At 44.1% G+C, this 12,509-nt stretch overlaps 1 protein-coding gene across 2 annotated transcripts in view; it reads left to right on the top strand.

The window, feature by feature from the left end:
• The window catches only part of NKAIN2 (sodium/potassium transporting ATPase interacting 2), a 575,343-nt gene that overhangs the window by 538,406 nt on the left and 24,428 nt on the right, over positions 1-12,509 (top strand). For both annotated transcript variants that reach the window (XM_054173996.1, XM_054173995.1), the window contains exon 5: positions 8,852-8,912. In XM_054173996.1, the coding sequence (XP_054029971.1) occupies positions 8,852-8,912 (61 nt within the window). The remainder of the gene's footprint in view (positions 1-8,851; positions 8,913-12,509) is intronic.

The raw sequence follows: 12,509 nt of genomic DNA, 5'->3' as shown, positions 1-12,509 counted from the left end.
GGAAAAAATAAAAGTCCTCTAGTTTTTAGCATGATTTTTTTGCACCATGGATGCCTTCAGACTGCACTGAGCAATATGCACTTGAGCTGCATCCAGTACTTGCTGAATGCAGTGGAGAGTCTTCTCCTGGACTCCCAGCCCTATCATTGCTCTCAGCTGCAATCTGGGTTGGGTGGTGTTCTCTTCTCCCTAGTATCAAGTGGGAGGAAATGGTCTGAAGTTGTGCAAGGGAAGGTTTAGATTGGATATTGGGAAAAATTTCTTTCCTGCAAGAGTGTTCAGGCATTGGAACAGGCTGCCCAGAGAGCTGATGCAATTGCTGCCCCTGGAGGTGTTCAAGAAATGTGTGGCCATGGCACCTGGGGACATGGTTTAATGGCTGTGGTGGTGGTGGGTTGACCATTGGACTCAATGACCTTAGAGAGCTTTTCCAGCTGAAATGATTCTATGAGTCCATGAGCCACACAGGTCAGGGTTCCCTCTCCCCCTGGAGATGTGTCTGCTTCAGCTGCTGAGAGAATCCAGCTGGGGCATTTTGCCAGGGGGAGCAGGAATGTAAAGTTAGTTCAGCACCAAGCCTGAGTCTACAAAATGCTCTGCAGTGCAGTGAAGGCAGGATCAGTGCTAGGAGAGCCTTAGCTCCATCTCCTACAGGCTGGTAGCCCCCACATTTTGGGTTGCCCTCTATGTCTGCATTAGGAAAAAGGACATCATGGGAAAGCACCAAATATTGTGTGGTTACCTAAAGCATAAATCACACTGAAATACATAGGAAGAGGGAAGATTCACAGAAAGTTTTAGGTCAGATTTTCAGAACAGTCTCATTAAACTTGCCAGAAATCTGGGTCAAGCCAAGAGTCTGTAAGACAGCTTCAAACCAGGGAAGTATCTCTTGCTTGCTAAAGGTTCTTGCAGAGATCTTACCTGACAAGCCACAGTGCTGCGATTCTCAGCGCCCCTTTGGTCTCTTCAATTCATCAGGTGAAGAAGCTTGCCAGGGAAGACATGAAGGGAAGGGCTGCCCTCAGACAAGTCAGAACCACTCTCCAGCTGCCAGCAGCACTTCCAACAAAAGCCTTGTAGCAGGGCTTCATGGTGATCTTTAAACGCCCGTGCGAAAAGGAAACCTCCAGAAAACTGAGTAGTCAGCTGGGAAATAAAGACAGATGTTATGCTAAGCACCTTCTAGACAGCTGATATAAAAAAGATGATGATGCACTAGTTGAAATAAATGCAATTTTCATCACACTGCCTTTTTGCCAATGTGTCTAGATTTATCTGTATTTGTGATTTATGTTTTCACTGTGCCTGCTAGGGAAAAAAAAACACTATCAGAAACCTCTGGGGCAGCTTTTGACTTGAGATAGAAAACAAAAAGAATTTGACATCTGTATAGGCTAAGAAATGCTGGGTTGGGGTTGTTTTTATCTGTCATCATTGCCCAATAGAGATTATTGTGGGCATAGCAATCTAACATTGTTTTTCTTTAGTAAGTCTTTCATTGCACAGAATGAAGTCACCTCCCTGGAGGTGTTTGAGAAGGGATTGGATATGGCATTTGGTGCCATGATTTAGTCATGAGGTCTGTGATGATGAGTTGGACTTGATGATCTTTGAGGTCACTTCCAACCTTGGTGATTCTGTGTGTGTGTGTATGTGTAAACCCACTTGACCATACTAATGAATTGTTCTTTCCATACAGCACAGAGATAGTTAATTCTGTAGATGAGTGACTGTAAGGCCACACAATCTCCATAACCCACCAAGAATCTGGCCTGATATCAATAGTCAACTAATGCTCCTTTTATGATGAAAGAGTCAGACCTGATGGAATGGTGTGTGTGTGTGTGTGTGTGTGTGTGTGTTTTGTTGTTGGGGCTGTTTAGCCTGGAGAAGAGGAGGCTCAGGGGAGACCTTATTGCTCTCTACAGCTACCTGAAGGGAGGCTGTAGCCAGGAGGGGGTTGGTCTCTTCTCACAGCAACAGAAAAAGAGGACACAGCCTCAAGCTGCACCAGGGGAATTTTAAGCTCAAGGTGAGGAGAAAGTAAGTTCTTTACAGAGGAAGGAATTGGCCACTGGTATGTGCTGCCCAAGGAGGTGGTGAAGTCCCCGTCCCTGGATGTGTTCAAAAAAGGATTGGATGTGGCACTTGGAGCCATGGTTTAGTTGTCAGGAGGTGTTAGGTGTTAGGTAATAGGTTGGACTTAATGATCTCTGAGGTCTTTTCCAACCTGGCTGATTCTATAATTGTATGAATGGCAGAGTTCTTATAATGTTCAGTGTAAGCATAAATAAGAGTGTATCTCAACAGAGGAGTTTCCATGGAACACAGCTTAACTTTTATACCAAACTCTAGGAGTGATGTCCAGCCAATAATGTGGCACTGCTGCAGGCAGTGAAACCATGCTTGAAAGGGTCTTTGCAGGGGGCAGCTTTAGAATCCCCTACAACACTGACTTAATTGTACAGATATTGAGAGAAAAGCCTCTGCTAAATAATGACTATATTTCTGAGATCAAGACACTGGAAGCTTTCTAGATAGTAACTCTGCAGTCCTTCAGGTGCTCGTTTTTTGATTATGTTCATCTTTATCTCCAACCTCCAAAAGTCCATTTTAAAGAAAATTTGTTCTTTACATGCACAACATTGGAATGGAATGGAATGGAATGGAATGGAATGGAATGGAATGGAATGGAATGGAATGGAATGGAATGGAATGGAATGGAATGGAATGGAATGGAATGGAATGGAATAGACCAAACCAGGTTGGAAAACACCTTTGAGATCATCGAGTCCAACCTATCACCCAACACCATCTAATCAACTAAACCATGGCACCAAGCACCCCATCCAGTCTCTTCTTAAACACCTCCAGCAATGGTGACTCCACCACCTCCCTGGGCAGCACATTCCAGTGGCCAATCTCTCTTTCTGTGAAGAACTTCTTCCTAACATCCAGCCCACACCTCCCCTGGTGCAGGTTGAGACTATGTCCTCTTGTTCTGAAGGCTTTATCAGTGCAGCCCCCTGGAACCTTAAGAATTATGATTAAAATGCAAGTGTGTAGACTTGCAACATCACATCTTTGCAATATGAAGTTACCAGGGCCAAAATTAACCTCTGTGTAATTCTGATTATTGCTGGTACAAGCCTCTTGGTTGCTAAGGTCTTAAAACCACAATGTTTGCAGAATCCTGCAAAAATATTAACTAATGTAAAGTAGATTCAGAAGCCTCAGCTGTCTCAGAAGATGCTGTAATATCTCCACATAGGAAATCACAATGGGGTTTTGGTTTTTAAGTCACAGAATCACAGAATTGTCAGGGTTGGAAGGGATCCCAAAGATTATGTAGTTCCAACCCCCCTGCCATGGGCAGAGACACCTCACACTACATCAGGTTGCTCACAGCCACATCCAGCCTGGCTGTAAAAACCTCCAGGCATGAGGCTTCCACCACCTCCCTGGGCAACCTGTGCCAGTCTCTCCTCACCCTCCTGGTGAAGAACTACTTCCTGACATCTTATCTAAATCTACCCTCTTCTAGCTTGGATCCATTTCAAAGTCTAAAGTCCATTTCTTCTGGCAAAGTCCACTTAGAGAATAAAACATGCTCAGTCAGAGAAGCCAAGGCCATCTGCTATTTCCATAACCCTTAACTCATTCATCTTCCTCTTGAGCCTTCTCTTTATCACCTTCTCCCACTCAGCTCTTACCCACTTTTAGTTTATGTTTCTTCCTGGCTGTCATTCTTTTGCTTCAGATGTCTGGCTTAATAAAAATAACTCCTACTAATTATCTGTATAGAGATTGCTTTAAAGGAGGGAAAAGTGGGGGCTTTGACCAGGAATGATGGGGTTTCATGTAATAGCCTTTTCCCCAAACGTGGTGCTATTTTCAGTGGATGAAAGCATTCATCTCCATTAAAAGAAGGGAGGAAATAAAATAGCAAGACAGGATTTTGATCAATAGCAATTGTGATTAAGTTTGATCACAGCACTTGACATTTTGAGCAAGTCTGAAAGTGCACTCACAGAAAACTCCGGATCTGCTAAGAGTCTCTAGTGGTGTAGCAGAACAATGGCAACCTGGGTAAGGAATATTCTCTCTACTTTCTTGTTTGCCTTGCATGGCTGTAATAATGCAACAAGATGCATTAACTTAATCCTGTGATTAGTCTCATTGCCAAACCTTCATTAGTGCTCTTAGATGGCTGATTTATTTTAGGCTTTTGCTTGCCTTCTTTTTTTTTTTCCTTGGCAGAAGTATTGATGCTTTTATCAAGGGGTTTACAGATGAACAATCAGAAATTACAATATTGGATTTCATTTGTACAATGTTTCTGATTTTCCACAAAAGAATGGTCATCAGATGCCATCAAAGTGCCATCCAGGGAGCTGGTGCAGGGATGGGCACGTGTCACTTTTAGAAGGAGCAGTGTTCATTCACAGAATCACAGAATCACCAAGGTTGGAAGAGACCTCAAGGATCATCAAGTCCAACCTGTCACCACAGACCTCATGACTAAACCATGGCACCAAGGACCACATCCAATCCCCTCTTGAACACCTCCAGGGATGGGGACTCCACCACCTCCCTGGGCAGCACATTCCAATGGCTAACAACTCTCTCTGGGAAGAACTTTCTCCTCACCTCCAGCCTAAACTATCCCTGGCACAGCTTGAGACTGTGTCCTCTAGTTCTGGTGCTGGTTGCCTGGGAGAAGAGACCAACCCCCTCCTGACTACAACCTCCCTTCAGGGAGTTGTAGAGGGCAATAAGGTCTCCCCTGAGCCTCCTCTTCTGCAGGCTAATTAATTTTGTGCTGTACAAAGCCATGTTGCAGTGTGGGGTTTTTTCTTAGAGGAAAAAAAAAAGGTCAAACAAATCCATCTTGCTCTATAACAAAGGTGGTAAATTTTGTGAGAGCTTCTCATCTGAGTGGGAATTCATTAATCATTCCAGTTGGCTGTTCCCAAAGGAATCTCTGCATGCCTACATGAGCTATACCTTTCCCAGAGGTAAGCCCTAGTCCACTGGGGAGGAGGCATGTTCCTGGTCTTCATCCCAGAGATCTCTGTAGTCACCACATGCTCAGACCACTGAGCATCCACAAAGTGAAAACTGCTACTTGTGGATCTGAACCTTGGCTTCAAGTGTGAGCTCTCCTCTGATGATGCAATTAGAAGATAAACCCTGAATGGACATCACTGGATCAGAACTGATAAATTGCTTAGTTATAAAAGGGAAACAAAACCCCCAGAAAGCTAATGTGAAGTTCAAATTAAAACGCAAATACTGTGTGTACCAAGCTAAAATGGGAGGAGGAGAGGTTTCTTTTATGAGCTCTGATTATCTCATGGGAAACAAACTTCCAGTTGTATTTGGAACAGAAAAATATCTGGCTTTAAGGCACTCTTTTAATCAGCAAGCTCATCTGATGAAATGCTCTAGGATTTGCTTATATATCAAAGGAGTTCCCTAGACATTTAAGGGATGCAACTGAATACAATTAAAAGATCAGCTGTAAGCACAGTTTGTGATCGTTTGTTTGCTGTGCTTTGTGAGAGTTTAGTTAATCACATGTGAACTTCTTGTGTTTGAGCAGATAGTGGAGTATGCAACTGCATGACAAGAAAAGTTTTAACACTGCAGCCTAGGAGAGATGCAGCAATTCAGCTATCTTGAATCTGATGGTCTGTAAAAGGAGAACAGAGAAACTATTAAGCCAGCGTTCACATCCAACAATCGAATCATTTATGAACAACCTTTCTGAGCCTAATTCGTTGCTGAATTAAACCTCATGTAATGTCGTTGGAGTCAATGGGGTTATGCAGGGCAATAAGTCAGTGAAGCAAATTAGCCCTCTGTCTTGGAGCCAAGAAACCAAAGGAAAGAGTGATCCAATAAAAGAGAGATGAAATGCTGATATTAGCTGAATGCCACTGCTCTTGGTGCGGCGTGCGCTTTGTGTCCAGCGGTGAATATTTCATCCTTCCCAGGTGTAAAATCTTCCCAGCAGCACTATAAAGCAGATTTATAATAAGTGACAAAATTAATGATTTAGTTCTGTTGTAATGCAGCTGCTTCTGGGCTCCCAACAGGAATTGAAACAGTTAGCAGGCAACATCTGAGTTGCTGCGGTGTGATTTCCAAATCAAGTCTTGATCTCTTTAGAAAAGCCTTGGGACTGGCCTTTGGGGTTTTTTCCTCCTTTAAGCTGCGTCGTGGTTTTCCTGGGCCAGGATCCCAGGCCAGCCATGGGCTGCAAGTCAGCAGCAGCTCTGAGTCAGCCAGGACAGCTGACTGGCTCCAGGTGTATCCCAGACTATTAGCATCACACTCGATATCAAGGGGGAAGCTTGGTGAGGAGGAGAGCTTCTTGCTAGAGCTTTCTGTTTGGGCTTTTAATGTTCCCCCTCCTGCGGTTGAGGACTGTTTTCCTGCATATTGTGAGTGTTGTACCTTTGCTGGGCTGAGTATAATTTTATATATCTTGTATTGACAGTGGTATCACTTTGGTTATTTCACTAAATCCATTTTCATTTCAACCCATGTGTCTTCTTTCCTACTCCTGGTTTCCCTTCTCTACTGGGAAGGTGTCCTTGGGTGATAGAGAAACTGCTATATAGTTTAGCCCCAGGTATGGGCTAAATGTAGACAAGCTCTCTCTTACACATACAGATGTCAGAAGCTAACATTTGTAGGTATGGAGGGATTTCTACATAGAAAACTTACAGAAACACCAGGGATATCTGGGTAAGAGCTGGAGTAAATGGGGCATGATCACAGCCTTGGGAATGAAGGCACAAGGCATGGATTTATTTGCATTTCATATATCTGGGTAGTATTAAAGGCTCAAAGAAGCAGCAATATGGCAGTGATGTGGCTGTAGGCACACCCTGGAATAATGAAAACAACTCAGCCATCTGCACTGACCAGCATTGATAGCAATACACAATCTTCTCTCACTTTTCACCCTTTTTTTCTTTTACTCCCTGACCCATTGATTACTTTGTCTGAAGTTAAGATCATTTCCATCAAATGAAGACTTCAGATTTTTCACCACACACAGAGCTCATTCCTGGCTGGAGCCTTTAGGCATTTGTATTACCCACATAAAGAGCTAATTCCCAAGGTCTGCAGTTGCATTTGCAGCTCATGAAAAGATCTCTGTGAGGTGACCTGCACAGAATAATGCATTTGGACAGCACAGTTCACTCTTTCACTACAAAGAGATCAAACAGCTTGATATCCTACCTGGGAAAGTTCAGTGATGAGCTAAAGGATGAAATAGTGTTTGTTGGCCATCAGTAGAGAAAGCTCTTCAGGCTTACATGTAAAGGAGGCAACGTGTTTCATGTTCTTGTGCTCCATTATTTGTTCTGTTGCTGCTGGTGGAACTTGTCAGTGATGAAAGAACTTGGGGGAGGGCCTAGCAGAGGACTTGCATGACACTTGACTTGTGGTGTGGGTGATATTGGCCACTGATACACTTTTTAGTTCTCCAGATGATAGCGTAAGTAGTCTGTCATGGTAGATAAGATTCACAGATTGCATTGGGTTAGAAGGGACCCTCAAAGGTCATCTTGCCCAACCTCCCTGCGCTCAGCAGGGACACTTCCAACTAGATCAGGCTGCCCAGGGCCACACCAAGTCTGAACTTGAATGCCATTTTGTTTTTAATCCTGTTGCTTCTGTTTACAGTTCACTTCTGGACATGCTCTGAGGATAAGAGTGTAGGGAACAAGACAGGAATTTTCCATCTGCAGCATGAGACACTGATATAAGCACATTAAGTCCTACCCTTAGAGCTAGATAGGTCTTGAGCCATGGGGGCTATTTGAGCTATGGGTTCAAGTCCCACTAATCCACAGCCCCAATTTCCAGTGATAAAATATCACTGTGAAGCTGTGCACTGAATTTGGCCTCCGTTAAGCTGACAAGGTGCTGCTAAAAAGCAGAGTTCTGTCAGGTTTTGTTGGGTAACAGATCTCCTTCTGACAATCATTTCCATTTTGAGGGGCTAAAGGTCCATCCATTTAGCTGCCCATTTGATTGTTCTGCTTTGGATTAATTAAAAGAAAGCAAGCCAGGTAACAAACATTTGGATCAATTTTGTGGCAGTTTTATTGAAGGGTGTGTTTGTAAGAAAAGGGAAAAACTCCCCTTAACCATTTCCAATTAAAATTCCAAACTGTTGTGTAGTACTCAGCATTGCTGAGGACTGTCTGCAGTTCTGTGCCTCACACTTCAGGAAGGATATTGAGGTGCTGGAGCAGGTCCAGAGGAGAGCAACAAGAGTGGGGAAGGGACTGGAGGGAAAGACTGATGAGGAAGGGCTGAGGAAGCTGGGGGTGTCCAGTCTGGAGAAGAGGACACTTAGAGGGGACCTTATCACTCTCTACAATAACCTAAAAGGAAGTTGTAGTGAGGTGGGGGTCAGGCTCTTCTCCCAGGCAACTTGTGACAGGACAAGAGGGCATGGATGAAGCTGCACCAGGGTAGGTTTAGGTCAGATATTAGGAAGCACTTCCTCACAGAAAGGCTGATTAGGCACTGGGATGGACTGCCCAGGAAGGTGCTGGAGTCACCATCACTGGAGTTAAGAAAAGCTTGGATGCGGCACTTGGTGCAGGGTTTAGCTGATGTGGTGGCGTTAGGTCATGGGCTGGACTCGATGATCTCCGAGGTCTTTTCCAGCCTCAACCATTCTGTGATTCTGTAGAATTATCATTACCTCAGCAGAGAAAGTCTGATGAATGTTGTTGTTTCTGGTTCTGTGGTTGCTTCTTTGAAACCACCTCTGTTGTGTTTGCTTTACATCTAACGCTAGTGCATTCCATTTCAGCTGGCGGGCTTCATCTACGCCTGTTATGTCGTGAAATGTATTACTGAAGAAGAGGACAGCTGTAAGTACTAAAGCTTTATTGCATAGAAAATGAATTTATTTGTTGGGGGGTTTTAAATCACCTCTTCACTCTGCTGGCTCCTCCTGATTTCCACCTAAATGCCTTTCTTACACTGAAGCCAGATCATTCCTTCTGTCCCTCCCTCTGCATCTAAAATCTGCAAATGCCTGAAAGACAAAGGGATCATGAAGTGTAGCTGTGAAAAAATACACACTGCTTGCTTCTGAAAATGATCACTGGGTTTGGTGGGGTTTTTTTCTTCTCAGCTTAGCTGAAGACAGAAAAAAATAAACAGAACTCCCAGCTGGTAAAGACAAAATAAAAGCTGCCTTTTCCCACCCCCCCTCCTTATTCCAGATTGTTATTAACTGTCTTCATAGAAATTGGTTCCCACTAAGGGTATCTCTCTTCTGTGTGGACTTCTGTGTTGGCTTGTAAAAGCATTTCTGGCAACATCAACAACAACAAAAAAAAAGCTTTAGATCATTGCAGGACCTCCATTTATGAGAGGTGAAACTGTGGAGCTCCTCTTTGTTCTTGCTGCTCCCAGGGTACAATTACAAGGAGCGAAATCATTTCACAGAGATGTATGTTTCTGTTTCTTCTGCTTATTTATACCAATAGAAGCCTGCTGAGCAGAATTTGCTCTTATTACATGCTAGGAAGGCAGGCCATTTCATTTTTACTGTACTTTAACCTTGATTTTCTTTTAATTCATTATTATTTTTTTTAAAGGGAAGGGCCACTGCATCATTTGAGTACATCTTGGGGATTCATACTAAAGCCCTTTAGAAACCAGTATCAGAAGTGCATGTAACTTTGATAAAATATACATGAATCCTGGTGAGAGCTGTGCCACAGGAAGCTAAAGGGGGTTGGTTTGATTGAGAGGGTTATTGAAGCTGGTGGGGGATCCTCTGCTTAGAAAATAGCTGCAAACCTATAATCTATGGGCAAGAGAGTGCCACCGCGAGCTGTCAAGGGGAGATGTAGTGCTGAAATCAGATCACGCTTTGGAGGTCTCTCTGACTATGCTCATTTCAGTTGTCTTTATGTTTCTGTGGAGGTGAGGAAAGCATAAGAGCAAAAAGGTTGGGAGAGGCATGTGGAGCAGGGGTGTGTCACAAATAGGTCCTATCTTTTTAGGGAAGGACCCAGGCTTATGGACCGTCTCCTACCCTCCTGTAAAGTGCATTTGCTATCTACAGAGACAGAGGAGAGCAATTTCTCGCCCTCAGAAACAAAATCCCTTTTAATGCTGTTCTGTCCTCTCTTTGAAGGGCTTTAATATTTTTTGATTATTTTGTTGTTGTTGTTGTTAGTCTTCTGTAGTGCTTTAGGGCATGAAATAAGTGAAAAACACAGAAGATATTTTGTGACTTTTAGCTGTTGGAATGTGCTGCCCAGAGAGGAGTTGGAGTCACTGTCCCTGGAGGTATTCAAGAGGGGACTGGACGTGGCGCTTGGTGCCAGGGTTTAGTAGTCATGAGGTCTTGGGTGGCAGGTTGGACTTGGTGATCTTTGAGGTCTTTTCCAAGGTTATTGATTCTATGACTTGGCTCACCAAACAAGCACTGAAGTCAGAGCATGTTTGAGAGATTTCTTCCCCCAGTCTGTACATGCCATTCCTGACAGCAAATCACCACAGCCAGGATGCTTTTGCTTTGTCCTCACTGTGATGGGAGCTGCCTGCTGTGCAGAAGCCACAGATCATCCTGCTTCTTTGAACCCTTGTTTGCTATCATCTTGCCTGTTTTAAGGCTGTTATTGCTTTGTTACCATGCATTGCTCCAGCCTCATGTCCTGCACTGAGGCTCTGCCACAGAGCAGACCTCTGTTCTACCTAGGAGTCTGAGACAAAATTTGACACAAGCCCTATGAGGAGAGACAGAGGGAGCTGGGGTTGCTTAGCCTGGAGAAAAGGAGGCTCAGGGGAGAACTCATTGCTCTCTACAGCTACCTGAAGGGAGGTTGTAGACAGGGGGAGGTTGGTCTCTTCTCCCAGGCAACCAGCACCAGAACAAGAGGACACAGTCTCAAACTGCACCAGGGGAGGTTTAGGCTAGAGGTTAGGAATAAATTCTTCGCAGAGAGAGTGATTGCCCATTGGAATGGGCTGCCCGGGAAGGCGTTGGAGTCACCATCATTGGAGGTGTTCAGGAGGAGACTTGATAGGGTGCTTGGTTGCATGGTTTAGTTGATTAGGTGGTGTTGGATGATGGGCTGGACACGATGATCTTGAAGGTCTCTTCCATCCTGGTCTGGTCTGGTCTATTCTATTCCATTCCATTCCATTCCATTCCATTCCATTCCATTCCATTCCTCATCTCTGAGCATCTCCTTCAGGTTCTGTAGCAAATCTTTAGCCGGCACCAGCTCAGGTGCTGCAGCTTCATTTTTGCTGGGGTTTGGAAGCATGACTGGTGGGGGGGATGTGTTGTAGAGTAAAAGAGAACTTCTATGTCTGTGTTGTCCTCACACAGTAATAATATTCAGCTCAGATTTGGCTCTTCAAGGTATCATAAAATTAAACCAGCTTTAATTTCTGCTGAGAGGCTGCATGTAATAAAAAGCAAGAATGATTGCAGTTCCCTCTCGACTCAGACATCCCCTGTGACACGTGCTGAGTGCTCACTGTGACAGCCAGAGGTTGCACTCCATACAGATACCTCCTGTTCAGGTCTGATTTTAGAGTTTTCACTTACATTAGTTACATTTTCTTGCCTTTTCCCTCCCTTTTGGCAAGACATCCATCTGTTGTGCTCCCCCAGGAAGTAACATATCCCTTGTGGATGCCATGTTAGTTGGTATTTATGCTCCAGGGGAAGATGCCCAAGCCTTAACTTCCTCAGAATGCTCACAGATGGGGTTGTCTCTTGCAGACTGACTGACTGCAAAGGAGAAAAGCTTTCAGCAAAGAGTGGAATGTGTTCCAGAGTCATTGCTACGCTGTCCTGCCCATGCAAGTCTGGGGTCTGAGATTAGTTCAAACCTTTAGCTGTGTTTCTCTTCCCACTTTTCCAGTTCCTCACTCCTGCATGCTGCTATGGAGCAAGCTCTGTGGCACAGAACAATGAAGACACTTCTCCTGCCCACTGCTTCCTTTAGACTTGATTGACTGAGAGCAACATCAGTCCAGGACAGGAGAAAAAAGAGGCAGAAACACAGCCTGGCAGGAATGGGCAGCAAGGGTAGAGTCTAGAGAGAAAAATCATGCAACATTCAAGAGCCAGATGTGGGCATGTCCCAGATTTTAACCTGATTAACACAGGGACACTGCTTCAAAGCAGAGAAGGTGCCTCATCTTCTTTTGGCACAGAGCCTCAACTGTAGAAATACAATCAAGTTGCTCTTAAGCTGCTTCAGCTGAATTAGCTTTGCTCTCAGAGTAATTGGAGCAAGCTGGAAGAATTACTATTTCTCCATTCTTTATGCAGATTTTATTAAGAGAATAAATGAGGGAGGGCAGAATTAAGCAAGCATTTCACCAAGATTAACCTGCTCCAACTTCACTAAAGGATTAGGAATGGAACAATACAGTGATCAAATCAGGGCCATAACTAGGGCTGAGTCAGCAAGTCTAGAGGTTTTAATTAC

The sequence above is a fragment of the Dryobates pubescens genome, chromosome 28 (assembly GCF_014839835.1).
Source record: "Dryobates pubescens isolate bDryPub1 chromosome 28, bDryPub1.pri, whole genome shotgun sequence".
Lineage (NCBI taxonomy): Eukaryota > Metazoa > Chordata > Aves > Piciformes > Picidae > Dryobates > Dryobates pubescens.
Note: the sequence above shows the minus strand (reverse complement) of the source record. Positions and strands in the feature narration are given on the sequence as shown.